Raw genomic sequence first — 12,030 nt, 5'->3', positions numbered from 1 at the left:
CCACTTTGCAGTTTGTTTTGCCCCCTCTGAGCTCTCGCTCAGTCTTTTCATTACCCACTCCAGTCTATTTCTGTCCTCGGCTGAGTCAGATGGACAGGTCCCAACTTAGAATGACACAAACAGGCAGACCAGCTCCCAATTCAGAGTGGTTGAAAACATTAAGAGGGCTCTAAAACACACAAAAAACAATATCGGAACCAAAAACCCAAGAGGAGACCTCAAAGAAAAGCAGTATGGAGGAATGTGAAAGTCTGGACTCGGAGATGAGGGAGCTCCAGGGGTTCCAGAATGAACCCTCAGACACCAACAGCCAGGACGATGAAGATGAAGTGGAAGAACTGCAGAACAGGTGCTTCTTTTCCATTGTACTTGCATGTTTAATCATCCCAATGGTGGCTCAAGTGGTTTCTTTTCTACTGATGGAAGTTATGTTTTGTTCTAAACCGATACCAAAGAGATGTGACTTTTTGTCTTTGCAATATGATTTTTCCAAGTATCACTAGGAAGCCCTGACTCATTGAAAAAGCTTCTCCTCAGCTTTTAGGCTACCCCAGTGCAACAGTGTAGGCAACTATATTCTAATATTTGCGATTATTCATCTCATATTCTTCTTGTAATTTATCACACTTCGTACAGGGTGGTGTCACCATCCATGCCATGTCATAAATAGTAAAAGACACCAATATGTTGGATGCATCCGAGAGGGCCTGCCATGTCTTCTCTAATATTACTTGAATGACGCATTGAGACGTCACCTTGCTCTCACCCTGCAGGGTCTCAATGGTATTCATAGCAGGAGGGAAGGCTCAGGGTGCATATGAGCATTATAATTTTTCAGATCATTGCTCATGTTGGCAGCCGGGTATGAGACACCTGGTCTAATGCTGAAGATCGTTACTTAATCATCTTCCCCATGTTGAGGAACGATTAACTGGTGTTGCAGTGTTTTCAGTTTAGATTTGCAAAAAAATAAAACAATTAACCATTCCCCGCTGGTGCAAAACATGAAAGTGAGTCCTTGTTGCTCAAATGCATTTTCATTTGATTCATCAGTTTGTTCTGTGCTTATATTTCCGCAAGCTATGCCAAAATGATCTCCTCTTGCAGTCGAGCTGTGTAACCATGCCTTCTTTTCCTCCCTCTAACTCCCTCCATTTCTCTCTCCCCGTCAGCCTACGAGAAGTTGTGCAAGACCAGTCAGTGAAGCCCAAGCTCCAGTGCTTGATGGTGGATCCATCGTTCTCTATGGTAACAGTTCAGAGTGAGGACAGCGGGATTGTTTGGGAGACAGCCTCCAGTCGTTGCTCAACTCCCTGGGCCTCTGAGACGAGCTCCACCTCTGGAGGATACAGCATGGACGGCTCTGGGGCCGCAGGGAAGATCACCATCGTCTTTGACGAGGAGAAAGTAGTCCGCAGGAGGACAAGGTCTGGAGGGAGAATCAGCAGACTGGGAGACAGGCTGAGCCGACCCGGGAGCTCCAGGTCGGCTTCGGTTCTGGGAAAAGAGAGACCAGAGATGGCTGAGGTTTCTCTTCCTAATATAAAGCCGGAGCAAAACAAAACAGAACCGGACTTGGAGGAAATCAAAAACAAAGATCAGCAGCTGTTCAGTTTAATTTCAGAGGGTTATGAGATCCTCAACATCCGAGTCCCCTCCAAACTTCCCACTGTGGACGAAGAGGAGAACACAGAGCTGCAGGACAATTTGTCTTACCTGAACCTGTCTCCAAAGATCAAGTCTCGAAACCATTTTGATTGGACCCAACAACAAGACCATGTGCCGACAGAGGAAACACATGAGCACCAAGAGGTATTTATCTGATTCATGCAAATAATTCTAAATGTGAACATTTTAACTTTTACTTTCATTCATTATGGTGTCTATCATTGTTCTCAATTCTTCCATAGCCTTTAAAGCAGGAAGAAGAAACAGAGTCTACTCCCACACCGACTCCAAAAGACAGTACTGGGGATATTGACTATTTTGAGAAGTTTACCCTTTTAGATGAGGTGGTTCCAGTTGAACAAGCGCCCAAGCAGCAGGATGAAGCTGAAGAACCTGTGGGGAAGCCCAGGGAAGAGGAGCAGAAACCTGCAAAAGACACAGCCACAGACAACCCCTCTGCATCAGAGGAATCTTTTGTATTCGTTCCAGATGTGGACATAGTGGAGGAGCACCTCGATGAGGTGTTTTATGGAGAAGGACCTCCGACTGATGTGCTGCATCATCACAAGGAAGAGGATGAAGTCCGGAGAAGAAGGCAAGAGAGTCAGAGATCAAGAATTGCGAGTGGTTCAGTGTTGTTTGGGGAGGAACAGACCACTCTTACTCCCATCTATATTTCCGCTGGACCCCCAAAGATCATAGATCCAATCTTGCTGGAGGAGCCCACTGCCATGTCCTTCATGTACTCAGATCTTTATGAGGATGCCATGGGTGAAAGGAAGAGGAGCGACGAAGAGCATTCTGGGGCAGAAAGTGTAGCAACAGAGAGGTTTTACAAAAGACGTTCTTCAGATGAGGCACCTGATGGTTACTTGGAGAAGTTTACTTTAAAAGACGAGACACCCACAGAGAATATTCAGTCTGATCCAGTGGAGGAAGAGAGGGAAGGCAGGATGATGTGGTCACAGAGTAAGTTTGAATTGACAGGATGTCTAATAAGAGTGGAAAAAGAGGATGAGAAAGAAAAGACAGAAGAGCCAAAGATGCAAGAAGGCAGTGTTGTAGACAAGAGTGAAGAGTTACCTTCAGCTGTGCTTGAAGACAAAATAGAAACAGTTGCAGAAAGAGAAAAGCAAATACTTCAAGTCCCTGCAGTTGTTGAAGAGCGCTCTGTAAGGGTCTCGGAAGAGATAACTGAGGAGTGTAAACCGGCAGAGGAAAAAATAGAGGATCAACAAGTGAAAGTGGAGATGAAGTCAGACCAGACTGAGCCTCCTGAAGACAGCACAGAGAAGCCCGAGGTTCACCAGGAAGGATCTACAGTAGAGGATGGAAAGGAGAGGGAGGACCTTCAAGAAGAGAAGAAAGCAACTGAAGTATTGCAAGCCTCTGGAGTTTTTGAAGAGGGGAACGTAAAGGAAGCCTCAGAAGATATAACTGTCAAGTGTGGACAGATGGAAGAGAAGATGGAGGATCAAAAAGTGAAAGTGGAGGTAAAGTCAGACCAGACAGAGTCTCATGAGCACAGTGCAGAGAAGCCTGAGGTTCACCAGGAAGAATGTACGGTCGAGGATAGAAAGGAGTGGGAGGACCTTCAAAAAGAGAAAAACGAAACAGTTGCAGAAACAGAAAAAGTGGCAGAAATCCTGCAAGCCTCTGCAGTTATTGGAAATCAGGCTATAAAGGAAGTCTCAGAAGTGGAGAGTGGACAGATGGAGGAGAAGAAGGAGGATCAGCAAGTGACAGTGGAGACAGACCAAACCAAGCCTCCTGACTCAGAGAAGCCTGAAGCCCATGAGGAAAACTGTAAAGTCGAGAAGAGAAAGGACAAAGTGGAGAATCAAGAAGAGAAAGAAATAATACGCAAGCAAAGCAATGTTGATGCTGAGCAGCATTGTAAGAGTGAGAAAGAAGCCCCAGTGCTCATAGAGGATTTGGACCAGACAACTGTAAGCACTGAGTTTCCTCCTGTCCTCACAAAGTGTGAAACTCAAACAATACTCATTGAGAGGACTTTAACTGGGGAGGCATCTCCTGATGACAAGATGGTGGCTGATGAAGGACAAGTACCAACTGAGGCCAAAGAAGACGCCTCAGCTGAAGTGCAAGAACCTGAGAGTGAACAGCAAGAAACGCTCACCTTGACTGAGCCCCCTGCAGAAGTGGAAGCCTCACCTGAAACATCCTCACCCTGCAAGGGGAAAGAACCCGTGGAAGTCATTGCTGAGGACGTTGCTCCTGTTGAGGTCGTCACAGACTCTGACAGCGCAGTGCACACAATAGTGGAAGTTACAGAAAAAGCAATGAGTGAAACAAAGATCCAAACTCAAGTCCAGATAGATCTTGAGGAGGTGATGAGTACGGAGGAAACGGATGTTCAGAAAGAACTTCCTGACAGAGAACCAGCACATGAATCTCTGTCGCAAGAAACAACTGCTGAGAAGTTGCCTACATCTATAAATAAGGATGTGATTGATCTGCAGGATTTGGAGGTCAAAACTGAGGCTTCAAGTGAGAGAGCCGAACCTGTGGTGCCAGAAGTAGCCAAGACAACGTCAGAGGAGAAACAGCAAGAAATTGTTGAAACTGAGCCACTGCAACCAGAGATGACTGAGAATGAATCCGACCAAGCAATACTGACAACAGAAGACAAACCTAAACAGCCAACAGAGGATAATGGGTGCTCTGTTCAGGACTTTGTGAATGTTGGGGATGAGTTAATTGTCTTCGTTCCCAAGGGACAAGCTGTCGAGATGGACGTCGAGATTAGTCAGTGGTCAGAGAAGGCTGCAGGAGACACTCCTACAGAACCTGCGAACAGGCCAGAACTTCAGGCATCCATTGAAGAAGCAAAACCTGAGCCTCAAGGGGAAGTGGAACCAGAAGTTTCTGTGACGGAAGAGCTCGCCCTAATTGATTCAGACAGTGTGGGTCAACAACAAGAACCTGTGGAGGAGCCCATCACAGAGAAGCAAGGATTGGGACAAGACTCTAACGAAGACACTGTTGATATATCTCCCATGAGGAGCTTTAGTCCTCTGGAAGATTTGTCCAAGCTTCTCACAGAAAATGTGCAGTCAGAAGATGCAGAGATTGAACAGAAGTTAGAAGTGCACAAGGTTGAAGATGAGCCAGAAACCGTGATTACCAACGAAGGTGTAGTTCCAGATATTCATCTTCACAGAGAGGATGCAGAGGAAAAGACGGAGCAAGAGAGGACAGTTGCAGAGGTTCCAGAGATGTCCCTTGAGGAGCTTGAGTATGAGGTGATAACGGAACAGGATGTGAAAGAGATGCAAGAAGCTGAAGCACAGAGAGATGCAGAAGAGCCAAAACCTGAGCTGGTTCTGAAGCAAGAGGAGGAGATGGATGTAGAGAAAGAAGAGATGGTAGAAGATTTCTTAGAAGAGGAGCTCATTGAGGCCGACTATGAAATTATTGATGCAGAAGAGGAGAATCAGGCCAGACTGGCAGCTGAGCTGCAGGGGATGGACTGGTTCTGTGTCACCTGTGGGTGTCTGCTATCTGAACAAGACTGCAGGTCTGCAGAACACCGTCACCACAAGGTGGAGAGTGTGGACAAAGCCTATGAAGAAATTAAGGTAATGTACTGCGGAGGCTGCATTGTCAAGCAGGGTTACGTTATGATGTTGGATCAAGGTTTAGCGTATTCAAAAGAAAGATAGAACATTCAATTGAAATGGGAAACTTCCATGTGTTTCACACTTATTATAAATAAACTGAAAGATATTGGGCTATTTTTGTATATTTTATCCTTCCATTTAAAACAATTTTTAAAAATCCATGATAATGAAACAAAAAGTAGCCTTTCCCCCACTCACAATATGATATTTTATGAGATTGTGTTTTCCTATGAGTTTAACCAAATGCCTTAGTTATGAAATGCTTGTAAGAATGATACTGTTTGCATCACACCGATTCATTGCAGAGCAAAACATCATTATTTATGAGGATCACTGTACTTTTATAGCCTTTCTTTCTTTCTTTCTTTCTTTCTTTCTTTCTTTCTTTCTTTCTTTCTTTCTTTCTTTCTTTCTTTCTCTCTCTCTTTCTCTCTCTCTTTCTTTCTCTCTTTCTTTCTTTCTTTCTTTCTTTCGCTGGTGAAGCAACACAGCACTCCACTCTGATGACCACTTCCAACATAAACTGGCATCAGTTTGGGCCATCGTATCATTAATTGGACATAGATTAGTCAGATGTGAGTTTTCCTCAGTTTTCCTGCCAGCTGGTTGTGTGCTTGTCGGCTGTTGGCAGGCTGAAGGAACGACACATTGAGTTGTTGTGATGCAATGCTCCACTTTGATCGGTGGACGGGCCCAGTGTGAAAACATCAAGCAGAGACAGATACCTGATCTGCTCACATAAAAACGGTTCTGTTCTGCCGCCCCTGTGGGTTAAGGCAGGTTCAAGCCCCTGCTTTATCCAAATGCATTCTTTTTTAAAGAACCATGTTGCCACCTTAAAACATATTGCAAGTATTTTGCCAGAATAACACAAAACAAAACATGAACAACCTGAAAATGTTTTCCACCTCACTTTCAAATAGTGGGCAGCTAATTCAATAGAAATCTGGAATCGAATTAGAATGATCTAAGGTAATGTTCAGATAATAAACCAAGCAGGACTTGTCTGAGTGTGTGATGCCATATTTATGAAAGACAACTGACCGTAAATGAGAAAACAATCAAAGTAATTTTCACGTTTCATATTCAAATTCAGTCTATGGCTATTCAGATTCTCACCAGAAGGAGAACTAAGAGAAAACTGATCCTGACTTGTTTCTCAAAATACTGTCGTCCAGCTTGATCAAATCCAGTAGTTTGTATTCAATTATATAATTTATATAATTATATGAATGAGCATTTTGATTGATTTGATGCAAACTAGCTGTTTCACAAAATAAAAACAAGCCACATTGAGGTGGCATCTGTGTGGAGTTTGCATGTTCTCCCCATGCATGCTTGGTTTTCCTCCTACAGAGACTGGAACATTTCATCAGGATTAAAGGTATGGTTTCGATCCTATTTATCAGGCAGGTTCCACTTCGTGTCTCAATGAAAATAAATCTGTAACTGTTGAATTGTAGAACACAAATAGATTCAAGCCAAATGATGTGATTTCAGCAGTTTGGCAGTCAAATTTCCTGCACTTCCATTTGGAAAATGTCTTAATTTACCAACTGACACGCGTGACATCGAGTAGTCAGAGTAGATTTAGGCCACAGTCAAAGTTTGTCTTTGTGAGACAGGCTGTGTGTGCCAATATAATCACACACCTGTTTTGACACATAAAGAAGAGCTGATCAGCCTTTGAGGGGGAGAGTGTACAGTTTTGCCTCGTAGTGCAAATCCATTCATTAATTTCTCCCACGCTCACCTATACACTTTTAACCTGTGCACCCGAAGAACAGGTAAACTCCACACAAAACGTCTCCAAACCCTGAAATCAAACTGGGATTTTCTCACTGTATGGCTTTACTATAGAAGTCATAGAAGAAATCCGAATCATTGAATTTAGAAACAGTTGCACAACACCTTGAAATTGAAAGTTTAATAGTTGCTTTTGAAGAGCAAAGGCAGATGCCTTTATACTGTACTCCTATCCGCAGAGCTTTTGGTTGAAAGCAGTGGTTTGTTGTTCTTAAATGACATTACACACGATTCCTTTACAGGAAACGCTGAGTGACTGGATCTCAGAGCTTCAGGGGAGGTCAGAGAACATTGAGGACTTGGTGTCAGAGCTGGAGCTGGCCTATAACTCTGTTGAGGTAGAGAATGCTTTAGTCCTGAACTGTGACACTGTCTTCACATTATACTCTCAGAATGCATCACAATACGAAATCATTCGACAACAGTGTCTCATTCAGCTGTCCGCTGTCGTGTTTGTCTCTCAGGACCAGTGTGTGGAGAGCGAGGCAGCGATGCAGGCGCAGAATGAGGAGATGATGGCCCTGGTGATGGAGCAGTACAACAACATGTCCATCAGCATGGAGGAGGAGAAGAAGGCCAAGCTGGAGCAGCTCTATGATCAGATTGTCTCCTTCCAGGAGAGCATCGACTCCACCAAGGCCACTCTGGAGACCACGTCCAGAGAGGCTGAGACCGATGCACGAGTGAGTGCTGATCATTAGCAGCAGTTTTATCTCTGGACAGGGATTTATGATCCATGTCAGTGAGTGATGAATTCCTTTTCAATCTGTTCTTTCATCAGTCACCAGAAGACATTCAAGAAAGGTAAAGTGCTTTTAATGAGCTCCATTTGACCTCATACGTTGTCCCTGTTATATGTGTGGTGAGCAGTTGCAACGTGTTGTCTAAGTTCTCGTATCTCATTGTGCTCCATGTTAACCTGTGTGGGTGCATTTGTGGTTCAATGTTCAGGCTTAAAGCGGCTCTGGACTCAGCTTTGTCTCTTGAGCTCGGTCCCAAAGGGCTGCTGGTGTTCGAAGACTATGCCAAAGCCAATACGTCCAGCTCGAACCTCACACAGCGCAAGGGAATACCAGGTAGTTGCACTGGGCACGTTAACTGATGAACATCAAGTGAAGATGCGACAGCTTTATATCATCGTGTTGGGTTGCTTCAGTGCCTCAGAGGCCGACCCTGCAGCCTCAGGAGGCCGGCTCAGCCTCCAGCACCAGTGTCACCGTTTACTGGAACGTCAACCCAGGAGACATCATCGACTGCTTCCAGGTCTACTGCATGGAAGATCCACATGGAGGTAAATATCTTCACTCTGCAGTGTATCAGAGACAAAAAAAACCCAGAGTGTTAAATTAGTTAAGTTCAGATTAGGCAACTTCATGAAGAATTTGTTGTGGCAAAGAAAACAGCGAGAAGGATACATATAATTGTTTGTCAGTAGATTTAAACAAGGCAAGACATTTAAAAATATTCATCTTTAATGTGAGATATTATGGTGGCAGCAATAATTTTCGAGTCAATTTTCAAGCATTACATCTGATACATCTGTACGGCTGTGATCCACAGCGATATCGGAGGAGTACCGTGTGACCGTGAAGGAGAGTTACTGTGTCCTGGAAGAGCTGGATCCTGACAAAGTGTACAAGGTGTGGGTGATGGCCGTCAACTATACAGGCTGCTCTCTCCCCAGCGACAGGCTCGTCTTCAAAACCGGTCAGTCCACACATAAGAGTTACAATATGAGTTGACCTATAATCAAGTGGCCTGATGTCGGCTTGCAGAAGCAGGAAGGGATCGTCCTGCGTCCGTTCTAATGTGTTGTCATTGTGGCAGCTCCGTCAGTGCCAGCGATTGACACAGAGCGCTGCACTGTCTTATGGGATTCAGCCACACTGAGGTGGAGCTCACCACAGCAGGCAGCAGGCCAGAGTTACACTCTGGAGTACTGCCGCCAGTATGAACTGGAGGGCGAAGGACTCAGGTGGGTGTCTGTATTAACCACATCAGATAAGTGCAGAGAAGGACAACGATCTATTGATAATATCTTTTTTTTTTTTTTTACAAAATAACCTATCAAAGATGTCACATCCTGGATATTCTGGGCTTTCCAGTCATATACCAGAATGATTCAACCCAAATAAAAAGGATGCTTTCACTCATGTCCTTGGAAGCTATTCTATTCTTTTTTTTTTTCTATGCTACTCTATCCACCATTACAATGTTTTGCCAAAAGCATATCTGTGTGTATGCCGTGCTCACAGATCCATCGCAGGGATCAAAGCCTGTGAGCAGAAGGTCCCCCTGCAACCAAATGAAAATTACCTCTTTTACATCAAAGCTGTGAATGAGGCCGGTGTCAGTGAACAAAGCGAGGCTGCGCTCGTTTCGACAAAAGGTACAAAAACACAACGCGCATGGGAACTCATTCAAATACCTGAAATGTGGTCCGCCTCCAGACTTTTTGTCTTCATCTTGCTGTTACTTCAGGAACAAGGTTTCACCTCTTGGAAGCGTCAGCTCACCCCGGTCTGGAGCTGTCCGAGGACCACACAGTCGTGCACTATTCCCAGGATGCACGCAAAGCTGCTGCAGCCTCGGATAAACAGTGAGTTTCATCCTAAACCGTCTTCTACACAGCCTGTCAGCAAACCTCAAACTGGTTTTAAAAACCCGAATTGTTTGTTTCCCAGGTGTCCGTCCATCCTGGGCGACTTGCTGCCCGCACGAGGGCTTTACTACTGGGAGACCACTGTGTCGGGATGTGCGGCCTACAGGCTCGGGGTGGCTTACAGCACCGTGAATAGAAACAGCTCTCTGGGTGAAGACTGTCTAACCTGGTGTTTGCAGTGTATTCCCTCACCTTCTGGGTTTGTGTACTTCACTTTTCTCCATTGTGTATGGATGTTTACTCACATTGGTTTGGCGTGATACAAGCCTCCACCTCTCTGTCCCTGTTTGTCCAGGTGCAGGTATCAGTTACTCCACAACGACGTCCAGTCCAGTGTGTTTGTCACCGAGACGCCTGAGCGGGTTGGTGTTCTCCTGGATTACCAGCTTGGCCGTCTATCTTTTTATAATGCCCAAGGTGGTCAGCTGTTAGGTTCCTTCACTCAAGGCTTCACCCAGCCCTGCCACCCCGCTCTGGGTCTGGAGCTACCGGGCAGTCTGGGGGTCAGCATGGTGCTGGAGGTGCCAGAGTTCACCAGGGACAGCTAGCTCTGCCGGAGGCCTCACCTACCATGAGTTTATAGCTCATGTTGGACAGTGGAGGATTTCAATGTCAACCAACATTGCAGAGTGAAACGGATCGCATCCCAGTTGTCTAAAACCACAGATTGATTTTTGTTTATTGAAGAAAGTTCAATTTTAAAAACTTTTTTTTTTTTTGGCATAAAATGACATAGGGGTTGTTGTTGGGTTTTTTTGAACAAATATAAAATTCATCTTGTAAATATCAAAAGTAGGACAAAGTAAAAAACAAAACAAAAATCTGTTATTGAATGCATTCACAAGAGAGTTTGTTGAATTTTGTCTTGTTGTTCTGTGAAAATCTGACAGCATTGTATTGTTTTATAAAGAAGCTCTGTAATTCCCTCAGTTTTCCTCCCTCACAAACAGCCATTGTTAGTAAGAGCTCACTAAAATCAAACTCTCCGTGTGCTCTTACTCTCTCAGCAAGTATAGATCCAGACTCTTGCCATCCTAAAGTTTGCGTCTCCAAAGAAAATTCACTGCAGCACTTTTCAAACTGTATTTCATAATGTGAATTAGCCTGTTTTGTGTAAATAACATTTTTAGTTGTGATGATGACTTCTGTATGTTATGTGTCTTTTCTTTTCTTTTCTTTTCGTCTTGTAAACCGTCTGAGCTGAAAGAACATGATTATTTTTGTATTTGCACACCTGGGATAATTGTGTTGACTCACACTCCTCACATATATTCACCATCAGAGGGCAGCACTACTTCATTTTGGTGGAGAGATTGGTCCATACTCTTAGTTACACAGAAACCAAAACACACAATTTTTCTATTTTCCAATTTATTAGAATTATCACGGGGTGCAAGATGGAGTTTGTACATTGTGGATGTCAACTTATCTGGATGTTATGGTTGATGGATCAATAGAATGATGGCAATGTCTTGCGGGTCCTATTTCATCAAAGAGTAAGTTGTCGATCCACCCATCTGCTTTGCTGCCTTATTGAACAAATGGTTACTAATCTTTGGAGCTGATCACAGCCAAATATAGCAGAATACACCCCATAAGCCTCCAGTCCATTGCGAGGCAAACAAAGACAGAAACTGGGACATAGAGCTGCTAACCACTACAACACCGTGCAGCAATCCAGTTTTATTTGTATGGTGCCAAATATAACGCAGTAATTTTAAGGCACTTTTACAGAGAAGAAAAACAACAAATACACACGAGCAAGCATCAGTGACAGTGGAAAGGAAAAACGACCTTTTAACAGGAAGAATCCTGCAGAACAGACTCAGAGGTGGTGGGTTCCTGCTATTCTGGTCTAAATGAGGTCCTAATCATTAGATAGAAGGAGAGAAAATGACAAGACAGCTGGCCGCAGACAAATACACTCGCTGCAGACGGATCAGGGCAGGAGGCTTCAGACCACTAACTTTCAGTTCCACTGTCATTCTGCAGGGAGGTGGAGAGGGAGCACAGATAGAAGAGAGACAGAATGCCAGTGACGTAATAATGAAATATGGAGAGCGAGAAAGTAAGGAAGCTCAGTGTAGGTATTCCAGAGGGTTAAACCTATAGCAGCTTCACTAGAAAATGGCCTAAGAAGGCCTGAAAGACTTTTAGCTGTCAGCTGTATTGAGTAGAATACTCTTATATCTTGCCTCTTAAAGTAGAGATTGTGTCAGCCTGCCTAACTGAAACGCAGATCCACACGAG

General features: G+C 44.2%; 1 protein-coding gene across 1 annotated transcript; it reads left to right on the top strand.

The window, feature by feature from the left end:
* cmya5 (cardiomyopathy associated 5) lies at window positions 1–11,011 on the top strand. The gene is made up of 14 exons (XM_080498942.1): window positions 1–349; window positions 1,173–1,812; window positions 1,911–5,270; window positions 7,361–7,456; window positions 7,583–7,801; window positions 7,900–7,922; window positions 8,070–8,194; window positions 8,275–8,409; window positions 8,679–8,825; window positions 8,946–9,093; window positions 9,374–9,507; window positions 9,600–9,717; window positions 9,803–9,979; window positions 10,076–11,011. The coding sequence occupies exons 1-14, from the start codon at window positions 234–236 to the stop codon at window positions 10,326–10,328; spliced, it is 5,691 nt and encodes a 1,896-aa protein (XP_080355068.1). The 5' UTR covers window positions 1–233; the 3' UTR covers window positions 10,329–11,011.
* Window positions 11,012–12,030: the final 1,019 nt, after the last annotated feature.

The sequence above is a fragment of the Blennius ocellaris genome, assembly GCF_963422515.1.
Source record: "Blennius ocellaris genome assembly, chromosome: 7".
Classification (NCBI taxonomy): domain Eukaryota; kingdom Metazoa; phylum Chordata; class Actinopteri; order Blenniiformes; family Blenniidae; genus Blennius; species Blennius ocellaris.
This window is presented reverse-complemented; position numbering and strand designations above follow the sequence as displayed.

Coding starts and splice junctions, on each gene's coding strand:
- cmya5 (XM_080498942.1), top strand. CDS start 234: ATGGAGGAATGTGAAAGTCTGGACTCGGAGATGAGGGAGCTCCAGGGG. Junction 7,457..7,582: donor TGGCCTATAACTCTGTTGAG/GTAGAGAATGCT, acceptor TTTGTCTCTCAG/GACCAGTGTGTGGAGAGCGA. Junction 7,802..7,899: donor AGGCTGAGACCGATGCACGA/GTGAGTGCTGAT, acceptor TTCTTTCATCAG/TCACCAGAAGACATTCAAGA.